The sequence below is a fragment of the Salmo trutta genome, chromosome 22 (assembly GCF_901001165.1).
Source record: "Salmo trutta chromosome 22, fSalTru1.1, whole genome shotgun sequence".
In the NCBI taxonomy this organism is placed as follows: domain Eukaryota; kingdom Metazoa; phylum Chordata; class Actinopteri; order Salmoniformes; family Salmonidae; genus Salmo; species Salmo trutta.
Genome location: NC_042978.1, coordinates 17,872,146 through 17,897,928, shown reverse-complemented (window position 1 = coordinate 17,897,928; position 25,783 = coordinate 17,872,146). Strand labels below are relative to the sequence as shown.

The 25,783-nt window shown below is 44.8% G+C and overlaps 1 protein-coding gene across 4 annotated transcripts in view; it reads left to right on the top strand.

The window, feature by feature from the left end:
• Window positions 1–424: 424 nt before the first annotated feature.
• LOC115158259 (histone-lysine N-methyltransferase, H3 lysine-79 specific) overlaps window positions 425–25,783 on the top strand; it is a 30,777-nt gene continuing 5,418 nt past the window's right edge. For 2 of the 4 annotated variants that reach the window (XM_029706995.1, XM_029706993.1), the window contains exons 1-27: window positions 425–805; window positions 11,129–11,172; window positions 11,294–11,368; window positions 11,795–11,858; window positions 12,051–12,279; window positions 12,420–12,514; window positions 12,621–12,683; window positions 12,783–12,838; window positions 12,972–13,054; window positions 13,477–13,545; window positions 16,969–17,075; window positions 17,942–17,983; window positions 18,147–18,233; window positions 18,345–18,567; window positions 18,717–18,830; window positions 18,938–19,029; window positions 19,318–19,419; window positions 19,531–19,668; window positions 19,802–19,927; window positions 20,094–20,509; window positions 21,766–21,871; window positions 21,995–22,144; window positions 22,483–22,525; window positions 22,647–23,206; window positions 24,147–24,349; window positions 24,450–24,523; window positions 24,622–25,287. In XM_029706995.1, the coding sequence (XP_029562855.1) occupies window positions 725–805; window positions 11,129–11,172; window positions 11,294–11,368; window positions 11,795–11,858; window positions 12,051–12,279; window positions 12,420–12,514; window positions 12,621–12,683; window positions 12,783–12,838; window positions 12,972–13,054; window positions 13,477–13,545; window positions 16,969–17,075; window positions 17,942–17,983; window positions 18,147–18,233; window positions 18,345–18,567; window positions 18,717–18,830; window positions 18,938–19,029; window positions 19,318–19,419; window positions 19,531–19,668; window positions 19,802–19,927; window positions 20,094–20,509; window positions 21,766–21,871; window positions 21,995–22,144; window positions 22,483–22,525; window positions 22,647–23,206; window positions 24,147–24,349; window positions 24,450–24,523; window positions 24,622–25,287 (4,108 nt within the window). In that variant the 5' untranslated portion in view covers window positions 425–724. Of the gene's footprint in view, window positions 806–11,128; window positions 11,173–11,293; window positions 11,369–11,794; window positions 11,859–12,050; window positions 12,280–12,419; window positions 12,515–12,620; window positions 12,684–12,782; window positions 12,839–12,971; window positions 13,055–13,476; window positions 13,546–16,572; window positions 16,884–16,968; window positions 17,076–17,941; window positions 17,984–18,146; window positions 18,234–18,344; window positions 18,568–18,716; window positions 18,831–18,937; window positions 19,030–19,317; window positions 19,420–19,530; window positions 19,669–19,801; window positions 19,928–20,093; window positions 20,510–21,765; window positions 21,872–21,994; window positions 22,145–22,482; window positions 22,526–22,646; window positions 23,207–24,146; window positions 24,350–24,449; window positions 24,524–24,621; window positions 25,288–25,783 lie in introns of those variants that run through there. The other 2 variants (XM_029706994.1, XM_029706996.1) reach the window with 2 other exon arrangements.

Genomic DNA, 25,783 nt, shown 5'->3' with positions numbered 1-25,783 from the left:
ATGGTTGAGCCTTCCCCACCACCACACACCCTGAATTTGCTACACTGGTGTTAGAAGTGGGATAGCACTTCATTGAGTGTCTTGTACAAGATCCATCACCACCTCTTGAACATGAAATAAGGAACGCAAACTACTTCGAGGTCTGCCCCTCTACTCCATAACAACAAAAGCCTGACTTTCGTAATTCACTGTCACAGTGAGTAATCAAGTAAAATTGTATTTCCCGCCAGTTGGCCGTTATTGCTCCCGGAAATCCCAATTCAAACTGTCTAACAGAAGATAATGACTCGTTATTTTCGTCATGGTCACCGTTCGAAATGTAACAATCCGGTTGTACACTCCCGGTAACCGTATACTTCCCATGCTCTGAGTCTCCCCTCCCCCCCCCCCCCCCCGACGTTGTCGTCACTTTGGTAGAGGCCGCCTTGCCTTTTTTCACGCCGAGCGGAGCAAGATGGCGGCTGTACGGCCGAGGACGAGGTGTAGTGGCCGCTCGGCATGAACATTTTATTTTTGAAATAAATTGATTAAAATCAAACGGAAATATTTGAACGTCGGACTACAAGGGGCGTGCACTACTTCACACCATTACAATAATCGATTTTTTTTAAATATTGTGTTAAGATTTTTTTTCCGACAAAATGATCACATTGTAGTAGCTAGCTCACTAAACTAGCAAGCATAGCCAGCCTACCACCGTAGCAAACGCAGGAGAAAGTGTAGAATGGGAGAAAAGCTAGAACTCAAGCTGAAGTCGCCGGTTGGAGCCGAAGCTGCTGGCTATCCGTGGCCGTTACCAGTATACGTAAGTATTTAATCAGACCAAACCATTTGCCAGCTAACGTATAACTTGGGCAACCAAGTCAGTACTGGATTTATTAATCTATTTAATGTTGCTAGCTAACGTTAATTCGCTAACGATAGCTACTAGCTAATGATCCGCTTGCTAGCTAAGGTTACTTACTAAGCCAAGGCAAGCCATGCAGGTCAGACAGACGGCCCACCAGTGTACCAACACTGAGTTAGCATACAGTGTACATAATACATTTTCGGAGCTATCCAGAAGCGACAAATGTGCACGTGGAGTGAAAGTAGATATTGCATTACGGTATAACGTTATCCATCCACTAAGTGGGATAGGCACCTAATGTGGCAACAGACTGAACCTAAAACCAAGGCTAACTAACGTTACTGTAGTAGTGTACACAAATCATTAGATTGGAGGATTTCACAAATCACACGAGAAACATTGCACACTTAGCTAACTACATCGGTTCCTCGTTTTCATAAGTCTAGCTGACACTCCGTTAGGTCATTAAGTTAGCTTTAACAGTTTTATTTGACTCGCGTTATAATTCTGTCTGACATGCTGACCAGACCGCGCGCATGTTGATTTTGTCCACCCACAGAAGCGATCAGGACACGCAGGTTGAAATATCAAAAACGAACCAACTATATTAATTTGGGGATAGGTCGAAAATCATTAAATATTTGCCAATTTAGCTAGCTTGCTATTGCTAGCGAATTTGTCCAGAGATATAAACATTGTGTTATTTGACCTGAAATGGACAATGTCCTCTACTCTGACTATTAACCCACAGATAAAAGGGTAAACCAAGTTCGTTTCGAATAATCTCTCCTCCTTCAAGCTGCTACTGCTTCTTCTTCGGACTTTATATGGCAGTTGGCAACTAATTTACCACTACTGACTGGAGCTTGTACCTCAATTCCTGTTTCAATCACCTATGTAGGTATGTGGTCCTACAAACCGATGAGTAGATGGCATGTGGGTATCTGCTCCTAAAAACCAATGAGTAGATGGCATGTGGGTATCTGCTCCTAAAAACCAATGAGTAGATGGCATGTGGGTATCTGCTCCTAAAAGCCAATGAGTAGATGGCATGTGGGTATCTGCTCCTAAAATCTACTGAGGAGATGGGAGAGGCGGGACTTGCAGTGTCACAAATAGAACCAAGTTTTATTTTAGCCTCTGGCGACACAGACGCTCGCGAGCAGTGTAGGTGCAATGATTGAATAACATGTATGCGTATATTTATTTTGCAATGCTCACACACGCAACACGAGCGGCGTGGTGAGCATGTAACGTTAAACATTTAACAAACATTTGCTAGTTCGCATACTTTAGCACCTGACCTACTTACTAGCACATACATAAATGGGTTGGTTACCAGTAAGTTTCTTTGCTAACTACTAGCCATGTATTTGTTAGCTAGAAAGTAATCTTTTTTACGTGTGGGTCAGACTCTGGGATGTTTGTAGCGAGACCCCAAGTGGTGTAATGTTAAAGTACTTAAGTAGTACTTTAACGTATTTTTACTTAAGTGGTTTTTGGGGTATCTGTACTTTACTATTTATATTTTTGACAACTTTGAATTTGACTCCACTGGCGTTACATTCCTAAAGAAAATAGTACTTTTTACTCGATACATTTTCCCTGACACCCAAAAGTACTTCAAGTACTTAAATGCTGAACAGGACAGGAAAATGGTCCAATTCACGCACTTATCAAGAAAACAACCCTGCTCATCCCTACTGCTTCTGATTTGGTGACCTCAGTAAACACATGCTTCATTTGTAAATTGTGTTGGAGTGTGCCCCTAACTACTGAAGAAAAAAATAAAATCGTGCAGTCTGGTTTCTCTAATATAAGGAATATTTTTATTTAATCATTATTTAACTAGGCAAGTCAGTTAAGAACACATTCTTATTTACAATCACAGCCTGGCAAAAGGCCTCCTGCAGGGACAGGGGCTGGGATCATTTTTTATATTTAAAAATATATATAAATATAGGACAAAACACACATCACGACAGGAGTCAACATTACTACATATAGAGAGACCCAATGGAACAACATAGCAAGGCAGCAACACATGACAAAACAGCATGGTAGCAACACCACATGACAACAGCATGGTAGCAACACCACATGACAACAGCATGGTAGCAACACAAAACATGGTACAAACATTATTGGGCACAGACAACATCACAAAGGGCAAGAAGGTAGAGAAAATACATCACGTAAAGCAGCCACAACTGTCAGTAAGAGTGTCCATGATTGAGTCTTTGAATGAAGAGGTTGAGATAAAACTGTCCAGTTTGAGTGTTTGTTGCAGCTCGTTCCAGTCGCTAGCTGCAGCGAACTGAAAAGAGGAGGGATGTGTGTGCTTTGGGGACCTTTAACAGAATGTGACTGGCAGAACGGGTGTTGTATGTGGAGGATGAGGGCTGCAGTAGATGTCTCAGATAGGGGGGGAGTGAGGCCTAATAGGCTGACCACACCGCTCACGTCGGGTGCGCGAGCGTTGCAAAATATATTTTGTAATCTATGTTATTCAATTATTGCACCCACACTGCTCGGACGCGTCAACGGGCGTCTGCGTTGCCAAGGGCTAAAATGGAACTCCTTTCTATTTCTGACGCAGATTGCGCTGCAAGTCCTGCCTCTCCCATCTCCTCCTTGGTTTATAGAAGCAGGTACCCACGTGTCATCTCCTCATTGGTTATACCCACATGGGTGGTTGAAAGATGAACTGTGTTGCCGGTCGGTGTAGTAATACTATGAAAGTTTAGATGCTAATCACCATATAAGTTCAAAGATGAAAAGGCTTGGAAGGAGGAGAGATGACTAGAAACAATTTGGTTGACCGTTTTATGTGTGGATTAATTGTCGGAGTAGAGTACCTTGTGCATTTTAGGTAAAATAACAAGTCACTGTTTATATCCCAGGACAAATTAGCTAGCAAGTGCAAGCTAACTAGGTGAATTGCCATAAATGTTTAATGCTTTTTGACCTGTTCCCAAATTAATGTAATTGGTTCAGAATTTGTTTTGATATTTTAACCTGTGTGTCGTGATCGCGTTTGGTGTAGGGGGTCAAAATAAATGTATTCACGATGGCATACGCACGCAGCCAGTTTGGGTTCCGTGTAATAGGGTTTTATAAATAAGCATCAACCAGTGGGTCTTGCGACGGGTATACAGAGATGACCAGTTTACAGAGGAGTATAGAGTGCAGTGATGTGTCCTATAAGGAGCATTGATGGCAAATCTGATGGCCGAATGGTAAAGAACATCTAGCCGCTCGAGAACACCCTTACCTGCCGATCTATACATTTTGTCTAGCATGGGAAGGATGGTCATCTGAATCAGGGTTAGTTTGGCAGCTGGGGTGAAAGTGTAGCGATTACGATAGATAAAACAAGTCTAGATTTAACTTTAGCCTGCAGCTTTGATACTGACAGTTGTGGCTTACTGACAGTTGTGGCTGCTTTACGTGATGTATTTTCTCTACCTTCTTGCCCTTTGTGAGAGAAGGACAGTGTGCCGTCTAGCCATACTCCCAAGTACTTGTATGAGGTGATTACCTCAAGCTCTAAACCCTCAGAAGTAGTAATCACACCTGTGGGGAGAGGGGCATTCTTCTTACCAAACCACATGACCTTTGTTTTGGAGGTGTTCAGGACAAGGTTATGGGTAGAGAAAGCTTGTTGGACACTAAGAAAGCTTTGTTGTAGAGTGTTTAACACAACATCCAAGGAGGGGCCAGCTGAGTATAAGACTATCATCTGCCTGAGCTATGTTGTTGATGTAAATTGAGAAGAGCATGGGGCCTAGGATTGAGTCTTGGGGTACTCCCTTGTGGACTGGCAGTGGCTGAGACAGCAGATTTTCTGACTTTATACACTGCGCTCTTTGAGAGATGTAGTTAGCAAACCAGATCCCTCAGAGACACCAATACTCCTTAGCCGGCCCAGAAGAATGGAATGGACTACCGTATCGAAAGCTTTGGCCAAGTCAATAAAAATAGCAGCACAACATTGCTTAGTATCAAGTGCAATGCTAACATAATTTAGGACCTTTTAGGTTGCAGTGATACATCTATAACCTGAGCGGAAACCAGATTGCATACCAGAGAGAATACTATAGACATCAAGAAGTCCAGTCAGTTGATTATTGGCAAGTTTTTCCAACACTTTTGATAAACAGGGCAAAATAGAAATAGGCCTATAACAGTTAGGATCAGCTTCATCTCCCTCTTTAAATAAATTATGAACCTTGGCTGCCTTCCAAGAAATGGGAACCTCCCCAGAGAGGAGAGACAGGTTAAAAAGGTTGGATATAGGCTTGGCGATGATAGGGGCAGTAACCTTAAAGAAGAAAGGGTCTAAACCATCTGACCCAGATGTTTTTTGGGGGTCAAGTTTAAGAAGCTCCTTTAGCACCTTGGACTCAGTGACTGCTGCAGGGAGAAACTTTGTAGCGGTGCAGGGGAAAAAGAGGGAGAAGCATTGGGGATAGTCTCATTAGAAGGGGTGGGAGATGAGGAAATGTTGGACGGCAAGAAGGCATGGCCGAATCAAATAGGAATCCTTACTTAATGAAGTGGTGAAATGGTTTATATTTGAAATGGTTTATGCTTTTACTTTTGATATTTAAGTATATTTTTGAAATGACATTTACTTTTGATACTTAAGTATATTTAAAATGAAATACTTTTAGACTTTTACTCAAATAGTATTATACTGGGTGACTCCCGTTTACTTGAGTAATTTTCTATTAAGGTATCTTTACTTTTACTCAAGTATGACAATTGGGTACTTTTTCAACTACTGGAATCCCCCCTCTCATTTGCAATACGTGGAATTCAACTCATGTATGCATTTAATTTTGCCAAAAACTTTTAGCAATGTAACGTTAGCTATAAAAAAAGGGAATTTGTTTAGCAAAATATTGTGCAGAAAAATGACAGCCACTGTAGTAGCTAGCTGGACTATAGCTGACTAAACTCAACTCCATGGGGAAGGAAGTTCCTGATGAACTCCACCAACAGAGACCAGGCTTTGTGGAATTCAGCTCCGACTACAAGGTTAAAAGTATTTCCTTTTACTTATGTTGGTCCTCTGTATTTACATGCCTTTGTTTGTTTGCTGAAATCATACTTTTTAATAAAATGTTAATCAAATACAACCACCTACTGTTTCATCATTGCAGTTGCTCTAAGGGGGCAACTCAGCATGAATGTACATGTGCCAAATGAATCTCAACAAGGAAACATTTAGTGGCTGTATTTGATTAACGTTTTATTAATAGTATGAATTCCAGCTAACAAAGGCATGCAACTACAGAGGACAAACTTAGGTACAGGGTATGCATTTCATAATATAATTTATTTAAAGTATTGACCTTGGGCAAATAGATGTAGTCGGAGCTGAATTTCACAAAGATTATTAGAAACTTCCTTCACTGTGGAGTTGAATTTAGTCAGCTAGCTGGAATCCAAATGCAAATGGCTCTGCCTGGTGGTCACTGCCTTTAATGACGTCTACTGTTCCTGTTATTGCATAGAAAGATTGTTGCACACTCTTTGGGAATCTAGGGGATAGCTGGCGACTGGGCTTGAACCGTTTTGCAACTTGTTTGGATGAATTATTACACCCCTGCACTCATGAGACAAAGCACCTTCTGTGCCAATAGGAAGAATGAGCACATCACAAGCTATAATTTGCAACTGCATAGAAGGAACGCTACACAATTTCCCATAACTGTAGTTCCTTATATTTGTGTTTCAAAAGGCAAGTTGTGTATGGCAAAAGTCTGCACCCACTATGGATATATTTTGCTTTTTCACTGGGTCACAAGAAAACAATGAAAATTAGGGATATACCGTCCCATGTCACTCCCACGTGTGTCTCAAATTGTTTGATCACAAATATCCATCCCAATTTTGAAACCAGTGCAGCAAATTCAGGGAATTAGCTGAAAGAGTTGAACTTGGAACCTAGTCACGAACATAAACGTGAACATCCAATACAATATTGCTAACGAAGTTTAGTCTACTCAAACATGTTTTAGTGCAGAGGCGACTACTAACAGCCAGCAGGAAGGGTGTGTTAGACTGAATACTAATTACAACTCTTTTGGGATCCAGAAATAGCCTATATAGCTTGAAGAATATATGGAGGACTAGGCTACGTTTGGGTTGTTAGATGCAAATGCCACTGAATAAACCTGTAGGGTATGTAGGTTGAATGTGGACAATAGTCTACTGCATTCCATGGGTTTTTTAAAGCTTTTGCAGACTGGTGATACTGAGTAGATTTAAAAACAGTTGATTAAAAACGATGAATCAATGCTGAGTGTTCTTTATGATGTTAGCACCATGTAGGGTTGGGCGGTATACCGTATTTTACGATGTACCGGTATTGATACACGGACCGGTTTGGGTTTTTACTTTACCTTCTATAATGCTATTTGAATGTTTTTGGTTTGTTAAATGTGATGTAACTTCCATTTTTATAGTTTACTTTGCTACTTGAGTCAACTGTAATTAGAGCAAACGTAATTCGCTATACAGTCTGATAATACCAGTGATGGTGTAAACCAAAATCAGTATTTTTTTTGTGCAACAGTATCTTTTTAATCAAAGAGGAATACATTAAGCATGAATGTTAGCTACATGAAGTAGCTAAGAGAAAACATTAAATGTAGCCAAAGATTATAGGGTCCCCTAGGAAACACTTATCAACACTTTGGTTCCTACACTGTCACAATAACTCCTCCCTGGCCTTCATTGTCATGTCAAACAACACTGTATTCAAAATGCCCACTATTATATTCTAACTATAGAATTGGAATAAACATTCTATTTCCATTATTCCAACAGTTCACCCAATTTTTTTTGCTCTAATTAGCAAGTAAACCACATTTGCTTAAAAATAAGACCTATATTGTTTGCCCATATCGTGCAGTCCTAGGTATCTGTGTGGAAATTATCTCAAATGAGTGTTGGAAATGCAGAAATGTATGACAATGCTGAAAATACATTTTGGTTGAAGTTTACATTTTAGTCATTTTAGCAGACGCTCTTATCCAGAGCGACTTACAGTAGTGAATGCATACATTTTTTTGTACTGGCCCCCCGTGGGAATTGAACCCACAACCCTGGCATTGCACACACCATGCTCTACCAACTGAGCCACAGGGAAGACCATTTGAATTGAACCGTATAAAACAATCGGAAGGGAGAAAGACCGATTGAAATCACTTAGAATAGAATGTTGCCACCCTAGGGTCACTCACTACTCATAAAGCAAATGTAGAACTTTTATTATTCAAAAACATAAAATGCTGTGAAATACCATCATACCGGCCAAAATGTTTTTTATACCGTGATGTGGTATTTTGGCCATATCACCCACCCCTTGGACCATTACCAAGCGTCTTTAGATTTTGCATTAATATAGTTATTTTTTTTGTTGCATGCACAACATGCTGCTGTAATATTTTAACATATGTCGAACTTACTAGATAGTACAACTCCAACAACACATTTGCTGGCAGATTTGAGTGGGTTTAGACCTTGCATGTGCAGCATGCCTTGAACATATCCTTTAGCTGAATGCTGAAGTTTAGCAGATTGTACAAGCGAGAACAGAAATAGAAGTAGATTAAATGGATGTGGTTTCTCTGGTGGCTTCAAGTGTGTTTCAGGTGTATTTCTCATTTTATAGTAAATTGTGGTGAGACTGTGCTAAAAGAAATGAATAACCTGAAACAGAATTTCTCAGAACAGCACGGCGGAGTGTTGTCTGTTTGGGGCCTGTAGTGTCACACTGGGTAATGCTCCTTTACGTCAGAGTACAGGAACTAGGCAGTGCTGCTGCTGACGCAATCCTCCACAGTTGGACTCGGCTGACTTCACTCCATTACGCCAGAGACCGATAAGAGCACGGTTGCACGACTGGCCTTTTCATTTTGCAAACTGTTTAGAGCTGCTGGTGCCTCAGTTATTCTGTCCAAGTTGGTGTCTTGATATCATAAATATAGACTTAAATATCATAGGCATGTCCTGCACTGAGTAACGAGGCAGCCAGTGCTCATTATCTGTGTGTGTGGAGTCCCAGCGCTGTTTTCAATAAGGACCTCCTAGACTTTTCCTCAATATGCACTTTGAGGACATGAAGGGGTGTTAAATAAGAGTAGGGTTACAAAACACTTGAGTCTGCAAATCACATGCCCTTGATGTTTCATTGTGGCTATTTTTGCACAGTTTGATCTATGAAAGAGGACTGTTTTACTGTAATAACGCTTGAGCAGACTACTTAATTTCCATGAGTATGTTACTGTGCAATATGTCACTATTCAGATTAAGTTGTATTAATAATGCCGCCCACTGCTCTCCACCACAAAAGATACATCACACATATTCCAGTACTTCTGACTCCCGAAGTGCAACCCAAATCGCCCCATTCACCCACAGATAAACAACACACACTGTGCTCTTGTGTTGTGCAGTGAACAACAACAGAGTTGTAATATATGCTGCCTGTGTGTCTCCCCATGTCAAAGCTGTTACCACCACATGCTTGAATACTCTTTCTTTCATACACCCAGTCACCATCTGCAGATTTAAATCATCCGTAACTGCTTCCATATGAAGTTACACCTCTTCTGCTGCAGAGGCCTTTGTTCATTTTTTCTTCTTCTTGGTTCTTTAACTAAAGCCAGAATGCCTTTAAACAAGACACTATTTGAATCAATGTCATCTTGCCTAGTTTGTGTTGTCGATAGCCTAGCTAATGGTGTTCATATGTTCCTCTCAAGTGTGTTTGAAGTTCAACTTTGTAACAAGCCAATCACTCCTTAGACAAACCATGTGACCTGTGTTATCAGTGAATAGGATAAAGCAGACAGGCATGTATAAGGCAGTTCCACCTGCCTCCCTCACCTACTGAACAACATGCGGGTGAAAACGGATACTGATAAGGACAATAAGTCACTGGACCATAGTCCAAAGCTATAGAACCCTGTCACCATGTTCTAGGACAGGCAGGGTTTTGATGGAGTCCGTTATCTTTCTCTGTGGTCATGATATCACTGTTGCACACGGGTAGTTATTTGTTTATTGGCCGTTAGTAATGCGTAGTGGAGCAGGCGTATTGCCCCGGCCGGCTGTGTGTCATGTTGAGGTGAAGAGAGCGTGAAAGAGAGGGAGGGAGGGAGTGGGTGGGTGCGTCAGTTCCGTCGCTGTGCCCACAGCAGGGGGTCAGGAGGAGCGGAGGAGACGAGAGAGTGTGGGATTGGCTGAGAGCTCCTATCTCACGTGCCACACGCTCTCTTTCTCTCAGCCAGAGTTTATTTTTAGCACCACAGTGGGTGTTGCTGCGTGCAGTCTGTGTGAGCGGCAGGAACACCCCCCCTCTCGCCGCCTCCGCACACTTACGCACACACTGCTGTCAGGCTGGGACTAGCGCGTTAACCCTCGTTTTGGCTGCATGTATTCTGTGATGGTTGCATTACTAGGCTATGCATAGCAGCGTTTGCTCCTCTTGTGAAATGCTTTTCTTCCCTTGTGGCGGGAGATTTTATTTTATACCCTCTGTGGTGCTATAATCTCAGGCCTGGTGTTATTGGCAGCGGTGCCATGGCGGGAGTTGTGGCGCTGTTGAGCGGGAAGCGCTGAGCCTAGTAACTGGAGGCTGCTACTGTGCCAAAACCAGTCCAGCTGAAAGCAGCTGGGCCTGGCTGGCTGGAGGTTGCTCTCTACCTTCTTCCCTCACTCCCACCCTCCTTCCGAGCCCCTCCCAGGCCCTGCGCTGGAGCAGGACACAGAAAGTGGGTCACTGGGTCAGCCCAGGATGCCAGCAGCCAGTGTGACTGAAATCCTGCAGTTCCTCCCATGCTGCAGCAGTGCTCTGACAAAACCCAGCTATCCTGCTCACAGTCTCCCAAACCACATCCAGTTAGAGAATGTCAGCTTGATAACAGTGATACACTCAGTGGCGTCTCCTGAATTGTTATGCTGGCAGTCATACTGAGTGCGTCACACTAACTACTATGGTTTGCGCTGTGTGTGGATTATTAAGTCATTGAGTGCTGCTGGCCTTATCTGACCCGGCTGTCTGAACTCGTGTTGGTAGCTGTTAGCATATTTGTGTACATTTTTGGGATATCCGTATTTAGCTTTTGGTTATTGCCAGTCTGTTATATACTGTAGTAAGTCGGTCTTTCTATTGGCTGTCAAGAAATGCTTTTTGCATAAACAAATCGTACTGACAGTACTCAATCTCTCTTCTCTCCTGTGTTCACTTTCTGTCTCCAGGACAAACACCATGATGCTGCTCATGAAATCATTGAGACCATTCGGTAAGTAACTACCACCTTTCTCCTATCAATCTCAAAAGCATGGTGCAGTGAGTGACTGCACTTCTTGACTGAGTTAGACTAGATCAAAGTAAACTCACCATGTGTTGACCATTGTTCTCAGGTGGGTGTGTGAGGAGATCCCGGACCTTAAGCTGGCCATGGAGAACTATGTCCTCATCGACTACGACACCAAAAGGTGAGCCGAGGGTCAAACGATAAGGAACGAGGATTATGATGCTGCTCTGAAGCACAGTCTAACAGAGCACCTGTAGTCGCAGTCAAATACCATAGTAACATAACACTTAGACATCCAGAGTATGAACCAAATGGACCCCCCCCCCCTCCACGTTACATTTTAAGGATAATTATTCCCAGAAGGTAATAAAGATATTAATGGCAGCGATGCTAATTTAGGAATATTTTTGTTTCCCGTGGCAGCAGCTCAAAAGAGATGAGAAGGAGTCTCGTAGAGGGATGGCAAACTGATATGCAATTAGCATTCCTGTGTCCAGGGTGCTGGACAAACTCACAAACATCAGCACAAACAAAGTCATTGGTTGTTGGTTTCTTGTCATACGATGTTGATGTTTTTTCTTTATTTCTATGTGTGTTGTTGTTACAGCTTTGAGAGTATGCAGAGACTTTGTGACAAATACAACAGAGCCATCGACAGCATCCACCAGCTGGTGAGTTGGAATATCTCCAGATGAGTTGCGTCGAAAGCTTATTTGTGCACACATGAATTCAAACAGACTTCTTTCTTGTAGACGTATTGTCACCGTGGGTAAAACCTAGCTCACTTGAGCCCAGCAATATGTTTATATCCTAGCTATGTAATATACTCATTCTAAACCTCTTGTCCCGTATGTGTGTCACAGTGGAAAGGCACAACTCCGCCCCTGAAGTTGAACAAGCGGCCGTCCAATGGGCTGCTCAGACACATCCTGCAGCAGGTGTACAACCACTCGGTCACGGACCCCGAGAAGCTCAACAACTATGAGCCCTTCTCCCCCGAGGTGTACGGCGAGACCTCCTTCGACCTGGTGGCCCAGATCATCAACGAGATGGAGATGATGGAGGATGACACCTTTGTAGACCTCGGCAGCGGTCTGTGTTTGTTTACGACGTCAATGTTTACTTCTGAATGAGATAACCAGTCTTAATGTGTGTCTCTGTGTGTTGATGTGGGATGTGTCTAAATGAGCAGGTTGGTGCTATTTTTGACTCGCAATTATCTGTAATTGCAGGGGTGGGACAAGTGGTGCTGCAGGTTGCCGCAGCAACAAACTGTAAACACTACTTTGGGGTGGAGAAGGCAGACATTCCAGCCACTTATGCTGAGGTAAGTTCCCACATCGAGCTTAAGAGTCTTGGTTATCTTGATGATTGTCAGTCAACGGAGAAGGAACAGATTTTAGAATGACTAATGTTTGCGGTTTGCCTTTCAGTCTATGGATAAAGAATTTAAGAGGTGGATGAAGTGGTATGGGAAGAAACACGGGGACTACACGGTATGTGGTATTCTGTTGTCATGACAGACGTGTGTCACTCAGAAATTGTACCTGAGTAATCGATGTGCAACTCATGTTCCTCTTTATTTCATTTTAAAGCTGGAGAGGGGGGATTTCCTGTCTGAAGTGTGGAAGGACAGGATCGCCAACACAAGGTGCATTACCTCTATGTACACTGGATGATACCACTGTGTATTTACACACATCTGAACATGAAGAGAAACATCAGCACAGCTTCAACTCTAAATCTTTTTCTTCCCCCTTTTCTCCTGTTCCCCGTTTGTCTAGCAGTGTTATTTTTGTGAACAACTTTGCCTTTGGTCCAGAAGTGGATCACCAGCTGAAGGAGCGCTTTGCTAACATGAAGGAAGGTAGGTAGAAAATGGCCCTTTTGTTACCCAGTGTCAAGGACACCCTACCATATTGTTGTTATAGCAAATGAAGAACCTGGGATCATTTCAATATGTTATTGATTCAGCTGCTTTCATTAGTGATAACAAGAGAGAGGGTAACATGCTGTAGCTATTGGCAGCTGTGTCAACTCCACACACTTGACCTCTGACCCCTCAGCTGTGTGACCTCTCCTCCACATGACCCCGTCTTTTAAAAGACAGATATGAGAGCATGATCTATGCTACCATTGATAATGTATAGCAGACACACACAGATCAATGGTTTGATCTGGGACTCATTATAGATGAGTGTTTGTATTGTTTACTTTTAATCTGTCAATTTCAAACAACCTTTTGTGAAGTGCCTTCATGAAAAGTTAATCTTTGTTTCTCTCTCTTAGGTGCGAAAATTGTATCATCAAAACCTTTTGCACCTCTAAATTTTAGAATCAACAGTCGAAACTTGAGTGGTAAGTCTTCATCATGGAACAAGTTTATGTTCTGGGCAGACCCCGGAAATGGAACTGCAGAAATGTCAACAGAATTATGTAGATAATGTTATTAACATTGTCTGATTCAAAACTAAAAGTTTCACATACATTTTTTTTTCTCTTTAATCATAGTTGAAATGTTTAGCATCAATCATAGCACATCTTGGGTCATTTCTCTCGCAACGTTCCGACGTTGCTATGTTTAACCTTGGTTACATTTGTTGCACACCGGTGTTCGGTGTTTGTCGTTTCGCCAGCTCAAATAAGACGTTACCTTCACTGATCGAGATGAACCCCGAAATTAGGAAATACTTTTGGTAATTTAGTGTATGTGGACACCTCCTCGTCAAACATCTCATTCCACAATCATGGGCATTAATATGGAGTTGGTCCACCTTTTGCTGCTATAACAGCCTCCACTCTTCTTTACACCACTCGCTTGGCATTGCGCATAGTGATCTTAGGCTTGTGTACGGCTACTCGGCCATGGAAACCTATTTCATGAAGCTCCCAACGAACAGTTCTTGTGTTGACGTTGCTTCCAGAGGCAGTTTGGAACTCGGTAGTGAGTGTTGCAACCGAGGACAGACGATGTTAACGTGCTTCAGCACTCTGCGGTCCCGTTCTGTGAGCTTGTGTGGCCTACCACTTTGTGGCTAAGCCTTTGTTGCTCCTAGACGTTTCCACTTCACAATAACAGCAATTACAGTTGACCGGGGCAGCTCTAGCAGGGCAGTAATTTGACGAACTGACTTGTTGGAAAGGTGGCATCCTATGACGGTGCCACGTTGAAAGCAACTGAGTTCTTCAGTAAGGCCATTCTACTGCCAATGTTTGTCTATGGTGATTGTATGGCTGTGAGTTCGATTTTATATGCCTGTCAGCAACAAGTGTGGATGAAATAGCCGAATCCACTCATTTGAAGGGGCTACCACATACTTTTGTATGTTTTATCCATGTACAGTGGTTTTCTCAGTTAATAGAAGACGTTTTGGCAGTGGCATTTAGCCTACAAGGTCCATCATTTCTTTTGCCTGCTAGCCAAACTAAAGACGGCACAACGTTTGCTAGCTAGCACAGCTCTCAAAACAATCAAGGTCTCGACAACTAAATAAAGCGATGTTCTGGCATCAGAGAAAAATAAATTTAGTATGTTTCAACAGCTTTTTATCTTGCATTATTTTGGAATTTGTCCGGTGCATGTGTTTTCTTTCTGCAAGCATGGACAACAGAAGTTTACGTAATGAGTGTAACAATTGTATCCAAGATATAACATGGCAACATCCTGTTGAGGTTTACCGAAATTACCCAAAATGCAATTTTATTTCAAAATGCTACCTTTTTTGATTTATAATATTTAATGTGCAACATTTATAAGTTGGAGAACACAAAAGTATGGGTCACACATTATTTGGATAGTCAGGATAGTCCTTCTATAGATGCTCTACAGATGGTCATACCAAATAACAAGCGGTTGCTTATCTGTTGATAAGCAACCGCTTGTTAGGATTAGGGTTAGTACATAGTTAGTTGAAATGTTACTGATAGTCTATCCTAATGTAGCAGGCATAAAAGAAACGCTTTAAACTATACTGAACAAAAATATAAATGTAACATGTAAAGTGTTGGTCCCATGTTTCATGAGCTGAAATAAAATATCCCAGAAGTGTTTCATATGCACAAAAAGCTTATTTCTCTCAAATTTTGTGCACAAATTTGGTAAAATCCCTGTTAGTGAGCATTTGTCATTTGCCAAGATTATCTACCTACCTGACAGGTGAGGCTGATTAAACAGCATCATTATTACACAGGTGCACCTTGTGCTGGAGACAATAAAAGGCCACTCTAAAATGTGCAGTTTTGTCACACAACCCACAGATCTCAAGGTTTGAGGGAGCGTGCAATTGGCGTACTGACTGCAGCTGTTGCCAGATAATTTACTGTTTATATCTCGACCATAAACCGCCTCCAACATCGTTTGAGAATTTGGCAGTACGTCCAACCGGCCTCACAACCGCAGACCACGTGTAACCACGCCAGCCCAGGACCTCCACATCTGGCTTCTTCACCTGCAGGATCGTCTGAGACCAGCCACCCGGACAGCGGATGAAACTGTGGGTTTGCAAAACCAAAGAATTTCTGCACAAATTGTCAGAATCTGTCTCAGGGAAGCTCATCTGCGTGCTCGTCTTCCTCAACAGGGTCTTGACCTGACTGCAGTTAGGCATCGTAACCGACTTCAGTTGGCAAATGCTCACCTTCGATGGCATGCTGGAGAAGTGTGCTCTTCACGATGAATCCCTGTTTCATTGTGAAGAGCAGATGGCAGACGGCGTGTATGGTGTCGTGTGGGTGAACAGTTTACTAATGTCAACGTTGTGAACAAAGTGCCCGGTGGTGGTGGTGGTGGTGGGGTTATGGTATGGGCAGGAATAAGCTACGGACAACGGAAAAAATAGTGTTTTATCGATGGAAATTTGAATGCACAGAGATCCTGAGGCCATTGTCATGCCAAACATCCACAGTCAAACATCCGCAGTCATCACCTCATGTTTCAGCATAATAATGCATGGCCCCATGTCGCAAGGATCCGTACTAAATGTCCCACTTCTTCCATGGCCTGTACTGACCAGACATGTCACCCATTGAGCATGTTTGGGATGTTCTGGATCGACGTGTACGACAGCGTGTTCCAGTTCCCGCCCATATCGAGCTACTTCTCACAGCCATTGAATTGGAGTTGGACAACATTCCACAGGCCACAATCAACAGCCTGATCAACTCTGTCGGGCTGCATGAGTCAAATGGTGGTCACACCAGATACTGACTGGCTTTCTGATCCACGCATCTACCTTTTTTTTATGTATCTGTGACCAACAGGTGCATATCTGTATTCCCAGTCATGTGCAATCTATAGATTAGGGCCTAACGAATTCATTTCAATTGACTGATTTCCTTATATGAACTGTAACTCAGTCAAATTGTTGCATTTTATATTTTTGTTCTGTGTAAATCCCCTACATACTGGTCTTGACGATAAGAAGAAAAGACTGTCTGGGGAGGTTCTCTTCTGCACCGTTCAACCAATTCAGTAAATATGGAGGAGTTAAGATGGCGTGTGGCTTTGTTAATGTCTCGCTCCATTTCCCATGAGCACCAAACCATCCAGTTGTTGGGGACTCGGGAGGCTCCTGATGGTCTGAAGATGTAGAGCATCTACAGATGGACTGTCCAAATAAACTGTTACCAAATGATGTTGACATTTTGCATTACCGCTTCCTACCTGGGACACAACACCTTTTCTGAGATCTTTTTTGGTAGGTGGCCCTTGGACAACATATCCTAGTGTGTATTTCAATGAACTAAAACATTTTGTTGATTTTCCTTTGTTTCTCCCTATAGACATTGGCACAATAATGAGAGTCGTTGAGCTGTCTCCGTTGAGGGGTTCAGTGTCCTGGACAGGGAAGCCAGTTTCCTACTACCTGCATACAATAGACCGCACCATAGTGAGTCCTGCTCTCCCCTTTTATACTCACAAAACATCTTCTCTGTCCCACACACAATGTTGCAATGGCAGTTGCTCCATTTAAAGAAGGGTAACCTTGAACTGAATGAATGGCCCACGCTTCAAAGGTCTCCATCAGTTCATCTGTCCTTATTCTGTATGTGTATCAAATACCATGGTAAATAACAAACCCATGTGATATTTTCTGACAATGCGTACGGTAGCAGTACTCAGAACATGTTTAGTCGGCCATATCCCTGCAGGAAACAACTGCAACTGCTGGTATAGCCCTGCAGTGGACAGAGGAGATGTGGTACAGCGACAGGTGATGGAGCAACCAGCATTCCTACTACATGTTGTACCATGAGTGTTTTCGACTTGTTTAGAAACACTGAAAACAAGACTTAGTACTTTTTTTGCAAACAGTTAGCCTAACTGCAAGCAGAAAATCTAACATTTTCTGCCTGTCTGTTGTGGGGGGCATATTTTGCCACTATAACCTAGAATATTCTCTCTGTTTGAAAATGTTTCGTTTTGATACTTGTCTATACCGGTTCGTAACAGTCTGCTTAAAAACTTAGCCGGTTGTTTCACTTGCTCATTCAAGCACTGAGACGGTTCTAAGTGCTTGAATGCGCAAGTGAAACAACTGTCTGTTTTGAATGTATCCATTCACTTGAGGCAGTGGAAACGGTGAGGTCATCGCTGCATTGTTTCTGTATCCCCACACTCACATGCACGTGTTGGAGGGCTTATGGATAGTGTCACACAAGGTGACTGCGCTAAAGAGAGAGAGGGGAGAGTGTGACCTCTGCTGTCTATGCCTCTGTCCGTGTGCAGTACTTGATACTTTCTTTTCTTTTTCAGCTTGAAAACTATTTTCATAGTCTCAAAAATCCTAAACTCAGGGTAAGCTCCATTTTGTTCCTTTGGTCACTGTATTTTATGTTGCCCACAGAGTATGTGTAATCTTAGTCACTTCTGGTTTGTCTTTGCAGTTGCACCCAGTTTATATGCCCTCCTGAACTATTCACATGGTAAACAACACTAAGATGTTCCTATGTGTTTTTAGGAGGAGCAAGAAGCAGCTAGGCGTCGACAAGAAAAGAATAGTAAAGACAGTAAAAACACCACCCCAACCAAGGCAAAGGAGCACAAGGTAAGTCCCTTTATCGTCTTTCACGTCTCAATGCTCAGTTCTTCTCCCGATGAGATCACCACTCTATCTTTGGTTTGTTTTCACGCTGGCCTCTCCCTGTGTGTGTCTCAGGATTCCTGCGGGGAGGATGAGCAACCGGGGCTATTGGCAGTCGTGAAGGCGTCACCCAAACCCCGCCGCGCCAAACTCCTCAGCAAAGGCCGCAAGCTGAGCGCCCGGAAGCGCGGGCGTCCCAAGAAGGCTGCCGTGACCGCAGCCGAGCGCAAGAGCAAGAAGAGCCAGAGTGCCCTGGAGCTGCTGCATGCCAAGACCATCTCTGCAGCACCCCCCCAGGGTGAGCCACCTGCTCACTCTCACACACACACACACACACTCCTACCCAGGGCTGAGTCCATATACCCTTGTGCATTTGTGTTTATTTAGCCTTAAACTCTTCATTTTGGTCCATGTTTGTTTAGTTGACTTTCCTTGTTGTTTCTACAGATGCATACAGGTCACCTCAAAGTCCCTTCTACCAGCTACCTCCCAAAGTTCAGCACTATGCGTCTGGGCAACTGCTGCTGGGCCCCAGTCCTCCTGGCCTACAACAGCTTCTAGGTGAGCCCCGCTACCCTGACCCCACCCTTCCTTATCACACAGACCTGTCTATTAGTCACAGCCAGCAGAGCTGAAGGCCAGTCTTCTCTGTGTCTCTCCCCCCACAGACAACATTAAAGTCCAGTACCTCCAGTTCATGACCTACATGAAGACACCTCAGTACCGCAATCACCTGCAGCAAGTCCTGGAGCAGGAGAAGGTAAATAGAATGTCCAAATCACTCAATCCATCTTGTAAATGCGAATAATCCATGTGACAACAGTATCGCCACCTCGTTAAAGAGTAATAGATGATATCATAAATTACTGCATTCAGATTCACTCCCTCAGACTCATACTTCAACTCTCAACCCTCCCTTTATCACTCATGTTGAAGGAGACTAACCCCCTGGGAATGTTGCCTCTGATTTAGTCTCAACCTCTAAACCTTTCCCTTTTCTCTTGTGTTCCTCCTTCCCTCTTCCTCCATCGCTCCTCCACCTCTGCAGCTAAAACACAGAGAGCTCTCTGGGCAGGCGGAGCAGCTGCAGACTGTGTGTCAGACCCACAAAGAGAAGATCAAAGGCCTCTTCCACACCAAACTGGATGAGGTAGGCAGATAACCTGGTGAATGTCTAATGAAACCAGCTGGTAATGAGAAGCCAATGTTAGGAGAGTACTCGATCGCCAAATGTCTTACCCTGTCTCTGTGTTCCCCTCAGCTGGGAGTGAAGGCCCTAACTGTGGAGGACCTGCTGCAGGCCCAGAAGGAGATCTCAGCCCACAACCATCAGCTGAAGGAGCAGACCAAGCAGCTGGAGAGAGACATGATCGAGCTGAGGGACCACAGCCTGCTCCTGGTGAGACAACCTCGCTACTCCTGGGTGCCATCTCTCTGGCCCTTTTCACGTTGGGGTTGATCTGCGTGTTGGGCATTCTGTCAGACATATAGCCAGAGACTTGTAGCTCACTAACTATAACGGTCTGTTTCAGTTGAAGTCTCGGTGTGAAGAGCTAAAGCTGGACTGGAGCTCTCTGTGTCTTGAGAGCCTGCTGAAGGAGAAGCAGGCCCTACGCAGACAGATCTCCGAAAAACAGCGGCACTGTCTCGAGCTACAGGTACACACCTCTGTGCCCCTTTCTCTCTTCCACCTGTCTCTACCGACAAACTTAGGAATAGTGGAGGAATCGGTCATCTACTGTTGTGGAGCATAGTTTTTGTTAGCAAAGTGATGTTCCTATTTCTTACCTTGGTGTAACGGCTCCCCCTTGTGTTGGTTCTCAGATCAGCATCGTGGAGCTGGAGAAGAGTCAGAGGCAACAGGAGCTGCTCCAGCTCAAGTCCTACAGTCCCTGTGAGGGTTCCTCCTACCGCAAGGGCCTCCCTCGCCCTACCCTGGACCACGACACCCCCAAACTGAGCCTGGTCGTGGCCGGCCTCAGCACCGAGCTGTCCATCAACGGCACCGCCTCGCCCTGCTTCGACAGGAGGGGCACCAAGGGAGAGCTCCTCTCCCGCTACCTGCCCATCTCGCCTGACCACGAGATCGTGCCCCCCACCCCGGACGCCCGGCACAGGCAGCTGGGTCACCCCCTCCCTGACTACACCCGCTTCTCCCCAGCCAAGATCGCCCTGCGCAGACACCTGAACCAGGACTCTAGTACTGCACACTTCAGAGGCTTGGGCTTCACTGGTCTCAGGTAGAGTCCTGCACGGGTCCGTTTTTTGGAGCCGCACCCGCCCCGCGCTGGCCACATCAATTCGGAGCCTCACCCGATATCCGACATCAGGACAGATTTTTCTCCGCAAACTGACCCATCCGCGTAGAATTGTTCCGAGAAGCAATCCGTGACCCGCCAAAATAGCATCTACAACTAACAGAGTTGTAGACTATTACCATTCCCTGCATTAATTAATTTGGGTCTATTTATGTCTATTAAAATGTTTATAAAAGGAAACCATGCACAATGCGATGCGGCACGTTGACAACTCAAATCACTTTGAAAAAGAGCTTTCTAAGTAACCTCCTTATTCCTTATCTAATGTAAGTCTATAGCCGACACAACAAAACAATACCTTTACGTTCAATATTGTTTCCATAATCAAGTAGTTGAATTGAAACTTAAATGAACATTTCCCAGAATCAAATAGGCTACATGTATTTAGTAGGCTATTGGCTACTCAAACCTTTACCAGCCGCACAGGTGTAAAATGTCCTGCGTATGGTCTAAATGCACGAAGCCTGAATTAATGTAATAATTAACTGACAATTAACTGAATTATTGTTAACAAACACCTGCTTGCACTTTTACAGGCTGTGCATCCATCTACTGGGTTGTTGTCCTCCTTGTCCACAATGACTCCAAAACCGAGGATTTCACTCGTGCAGCACCTGTTTCCACAATGGTGTATTCATCATAACCTTTCTTTTTATTTCTCCTGTTATGTTAACCATTTTCCTGTGAGCTAGGAGTCCGGGAAAATAAACTTGCCAATGTATCGTTGTGTGGCAAAAAAGAACATAAGCTCTGCACGTGGACAAATTAGGAACGTTTCAGCACCTCACAAGAAATGGACAGTTCCTGCTCCACTTTCTCGCTGCGTGGCTGGTAGCCTAGGCTATGTCTGCCTCACCACTCACATAGCCTAATTGAATTCACAAGACATAATTTAACAGAATAAGCTCCAAAAAAATATCTTGATTTAAAACGTTAAACGCAGTATAATTGTTCTGAACCGCGAGCCGACCCGCTGGTTGAAAGAATGTTTTCATTCCACCCGCCAGCTGATTTTTATTTTTTTTTGCGGATCAACCGCGAGGAACCGTGGGTATCCGACCCGATGCAGGACTCTAGTCTCAGGTTAGTTATCAACATAGTAGATTGTCCTGAAAACATGGAGATGTGTTCCATGTTTGTTGAGGACAGTTTTCCTGACTATTTTTCTACTCCTGCAGGGGGGATATGGTTGCCATCACCTCTCCACTAGACGCTAAACTGAGCTGCCTGTCTCCCAACTCATCAGACAGTCAGCAGAACAACACACCCAGGAGTGCTGAGAGGGTAACTATCTGTCCTCTCTGTCCACACACTGACACACTGCCTACCCTGTTGACTCACACACAGTATGTACTCAGTCTGACTGACTGGTCCTCCCGTGTGTGTCTGTGTATGTGTGATGTCCAGGGGGGTAAGGAGAAGAGTCCAGCAGGGGGTCAGGGTGACGCCATCACCAGCCTGCCCATCAGTATCCCCCTCAGCACAGTGCACCCCAGCAAACTCCCCGTTAGCATCCCCCTGGCCAGTGTGGTGCTGCCCAGCCGAGCAGAGAGACTGGTGGGTACATATGGCTCCTATAACTCTGGCTTAGAGCAGTGGTTCCCAAACTTTTTCACTCTGGACAGTTGATCTGGATATTTCTGACAAGTTATAAATACTGTAGCTCACGAAGGTCTGCAATGACTGACATGACACGAGGAAAACTGTTGATTCACTATCCAATTTTGAAGTTGCACCTTGTGCATTCTACGATTACAACTTTCCAGAGTAAGTTGAAAGGCCGACTGACTTTGGGAACCACTGGCTTCGAGAATGGCAGGGCTACAGGTAGATTTCCCACTGGGTAGTAAGGTCACCACTGTGTTGATTCAAGCGCTCCGTGTTTGTTTTTGTAGAGGAGCACACCGAGTCCTGTGTTCCAGACAGGCCAGACCAACGGTAAGCAGTCCCAAATACACTCTATTACCTTGTTTACCGTATTGATCTCATCCATTGAATCCTGCATGTGTTGAGACATGTCATGACTGACCAGTGTCCAACCCCCTCTGTCCTTCTTCAGGGTACTCCTCTAGCTTAGGGCTGATGAACGGAGGCTCTCACTCTGAGGACCAGGACGGGTCTGCCCCCTCCCCTCCCCCTCACGGTGCCCCTCCAATGGGACCAACACAAGGCCACAGCCCCCCCCTCAGCACCGGAGGGGTCCTCCAGTATGCTGACGGCACCCCCAGAATCCTTCCTGAGGACGGGGCCGAGCGCCAGGGCGAGTCTGACTCGGAGCCCCAGGACATCGAGTCCAGACGCCGCATGTTCTTCTCTTCTTCCTCTTCGTCGTCTTCCTCCTCCTCTGGGGGCGCCGCGTCTCGCCTCCGCCTCGGCTCGGCCAGACAGAGCCAGCATCACCTAGGTAGCCACAGTAACCATAACAACCACCACCACTCGCCGGGCTCCCAGCACACAAACTCTCACGGCCATGGGTCTCAGGAGGAACGCAAGCGTGGGAGGAGGAAGCGCAGCTCAACGGGGGCTCAACCTGCCAGTGGCTCCCCAAAGAGGAAGTCCTTTTCTGGGCTCAGCTCCACCAATCACCCATCAGGATCCCCACTCAACATCAACTCCATGGTGAGTCAAGCTATGTTCAGGTTGCTTCTCTGTTCTTTAAAACGTGGTACACGGCTTCAATGGCAAAGTTGGTTGCAGCGCAGTACTTGCTACAAGAGTTGTATGTTTGATTCCTTAATAACTAGGCCCTACTGAATACATATGGCCTTCCCTGTAGCTCAGTTGGTAGAGCATGGTGTTTGCAACACCAGGGTTGTGGGTTCGATTCCCACGGGGGGCCAGCACAGAAAAAAAAATGTATGAAATTGTATGAAATGTATGCATTCACTACTGTAAGTCGCTCTGGATAAGAGCGTCTGCTAAATGACTAAAATGTAAAATGTAAAAAATGATATTTTAACTGTAGGCTAAAGATGCACAATGTAGAAATCTCTCCACCAATTCCTGGTTTCTAAAATTCTAATAGTTCGCCTAATTTCAGTTTGTGACAAAACAAGGAAGTATAGAGTAGACAATCATTGTACCATCTAAACCACTGTGAAATATCTTTTCCATAACCAAAAATGTTTTTTTCAGCTTTTTAAAGCTGGTGTACAAAACCGAAAGTAAAATGCAAAAACGAAACTTAAAAACAGAAGCATAGAAGTAGCGCACATAGAATAGATCTACCACTTCTTAGACTTGCTTTCTTTGAGAATGACAGATCTATAACTCATATTTCTTTGTGAATTTTGTCAGGTCGACCAAAAAGTTACATATTGTAGGGTTATGGCAGGGTTTCCCAAACTCGGTCCTTGGGACTTCAATGGGTGCACATTTTGTTTTTTGCCCTAACACACAGCTGATTCAAATGATCAAAGATTGATGATTAGTTGATTATTTGAATCAGCTGTGTAGTGTTAGGGCAAAAACCAAAACGTGCCCCACTTGGGGTCCCGAGGACCGAGTTTGGGAAACCCTGGGTTAGGGCTAACCCTGTTTTCTGTGTTTGTTGTGTCAGGTGAACAACATTAACCAGCCTCTGGAGATCGCTGCCATCTCTTCCCCGGAGCAGTCTGGATGTAGTCCCTGTGGTCCAGACATGGACCAGCCCCCCGTATTGAAGCGAGAACGCCCTCTGGAGATGAATGGCTCAGGATGCTACTCCTCCGCACCCAGCTCTGATGACGACTCTGGCTACCCCGCTGACAGCTCCAGCTCAAGGTATAGTAAACGGTGAATCAAAACAAAACGTGGTTGCTGACTCATTTCTACAGAAGAGTACTTTTTGAAGTAGAATTTTCTTGAATTTGTCTTGTTTTAGAATTGAAAGGAAGATTGCCACTATTTCCTTGGAGAGCCGAGATGGACCAGGCAGATCAGGGGACAGGGAGCGCGGTAAGGAACGTCCAAAAATGTGACTGCTGAAGCCTGCATAATTAACATGATATCACTGTCAGCAATCTACTGTGCTTTTTCTTTTGTTCTTTTAACAGGAAGGAAGTCAGGAGGCAGCAGCAGTAACAGCACAGGAAGTGAGGTCTCCTCTTCATCTTCCTCCTCATCCAACAGCAAGTGGAAATCCACCTTCTCCCCCATCTCTGACCTCAAGCAGCCCCTGTCCGAGGTGAGGCAGGGGGGCTCCCCCTTTGGCACAGGGAGAGAGCCGCGGGGCACGGGTACGGACTCAGACTCTGATCACAAACCGCAGCAGCAGAGGAGGGGGGGCGAGGGGGCCGGGGGTGAGCCCTCAGGGTTTCAGGACATCCCCCTTAATCCCTTCCTTAGCCAGGAGTCTGGGGGCCGACCGGGGCCAGGGGCCCAGGGAGGAAGCAGCTCTGAGAGGCAGGCCATGCCCAAACAGAAGCCCCGGGGTGAGTGGGAGCTGAAGACATCCAGCAGCATGGGCAACAGCCAGAACCTCTTCATCTCTGCAGCCGTCAGTGGGGGTATCCTGAGCGGCAAGGTGGGGGGCAGCCCTGTATCTTCAGCCTCAGGGGCCTCTGTGGGACAGTACCTGGGGGCCCAGTTCCCCCTTGGGGGCGCCTCTGTCCTCCAGTCCCTGTTCGGAGCCCAGACGCCCGGAACCTCGGTGAGCGGGGCCCCGCGCCTGGTCAACGGACACTCTTCCCTGGGGAGCTTCTCCAGCGCTGGGCTGGCAGGTGAGGCCCACTGACACACCCACTCTAACCAGTCTCCTTCCATTCAGCAGCACCATTGGGTATGGTTTGGGGTAGAGTGAGATCAGAGTCCTCAGATTGGGTGTGTTAGACAGTGGTACAGAGGAAGTCAATCGGAGAGGCCTACTGATGGACACAGGTAAGTGGGAGCCCGGTCCTGCTGCCTGTCTGAATGCCCTTGCTGCTTTGCTTTGCCATGGACTGGCTGTACAGATGCTGAGTTGGACACCCTTGGAAAATGCCTAACATTTTGAAGAGAGCAGATCTTAAGAATGATATACTTGGTCAATGCAATCATGGCCACGGGCATGGATAATGCCCTTCAATCTGTATACTGTGATATAGCCTACAATTGTCTGTGTTGGTTAGCTATACTGTAATACTCTGAAGTATTTACAAATTACTGTGATTAGTAATTAATTAAAGGAACTTGATCAGCATTTTCTTTGGGTGTTGGTGTTAATGCTGCTGGTCATGT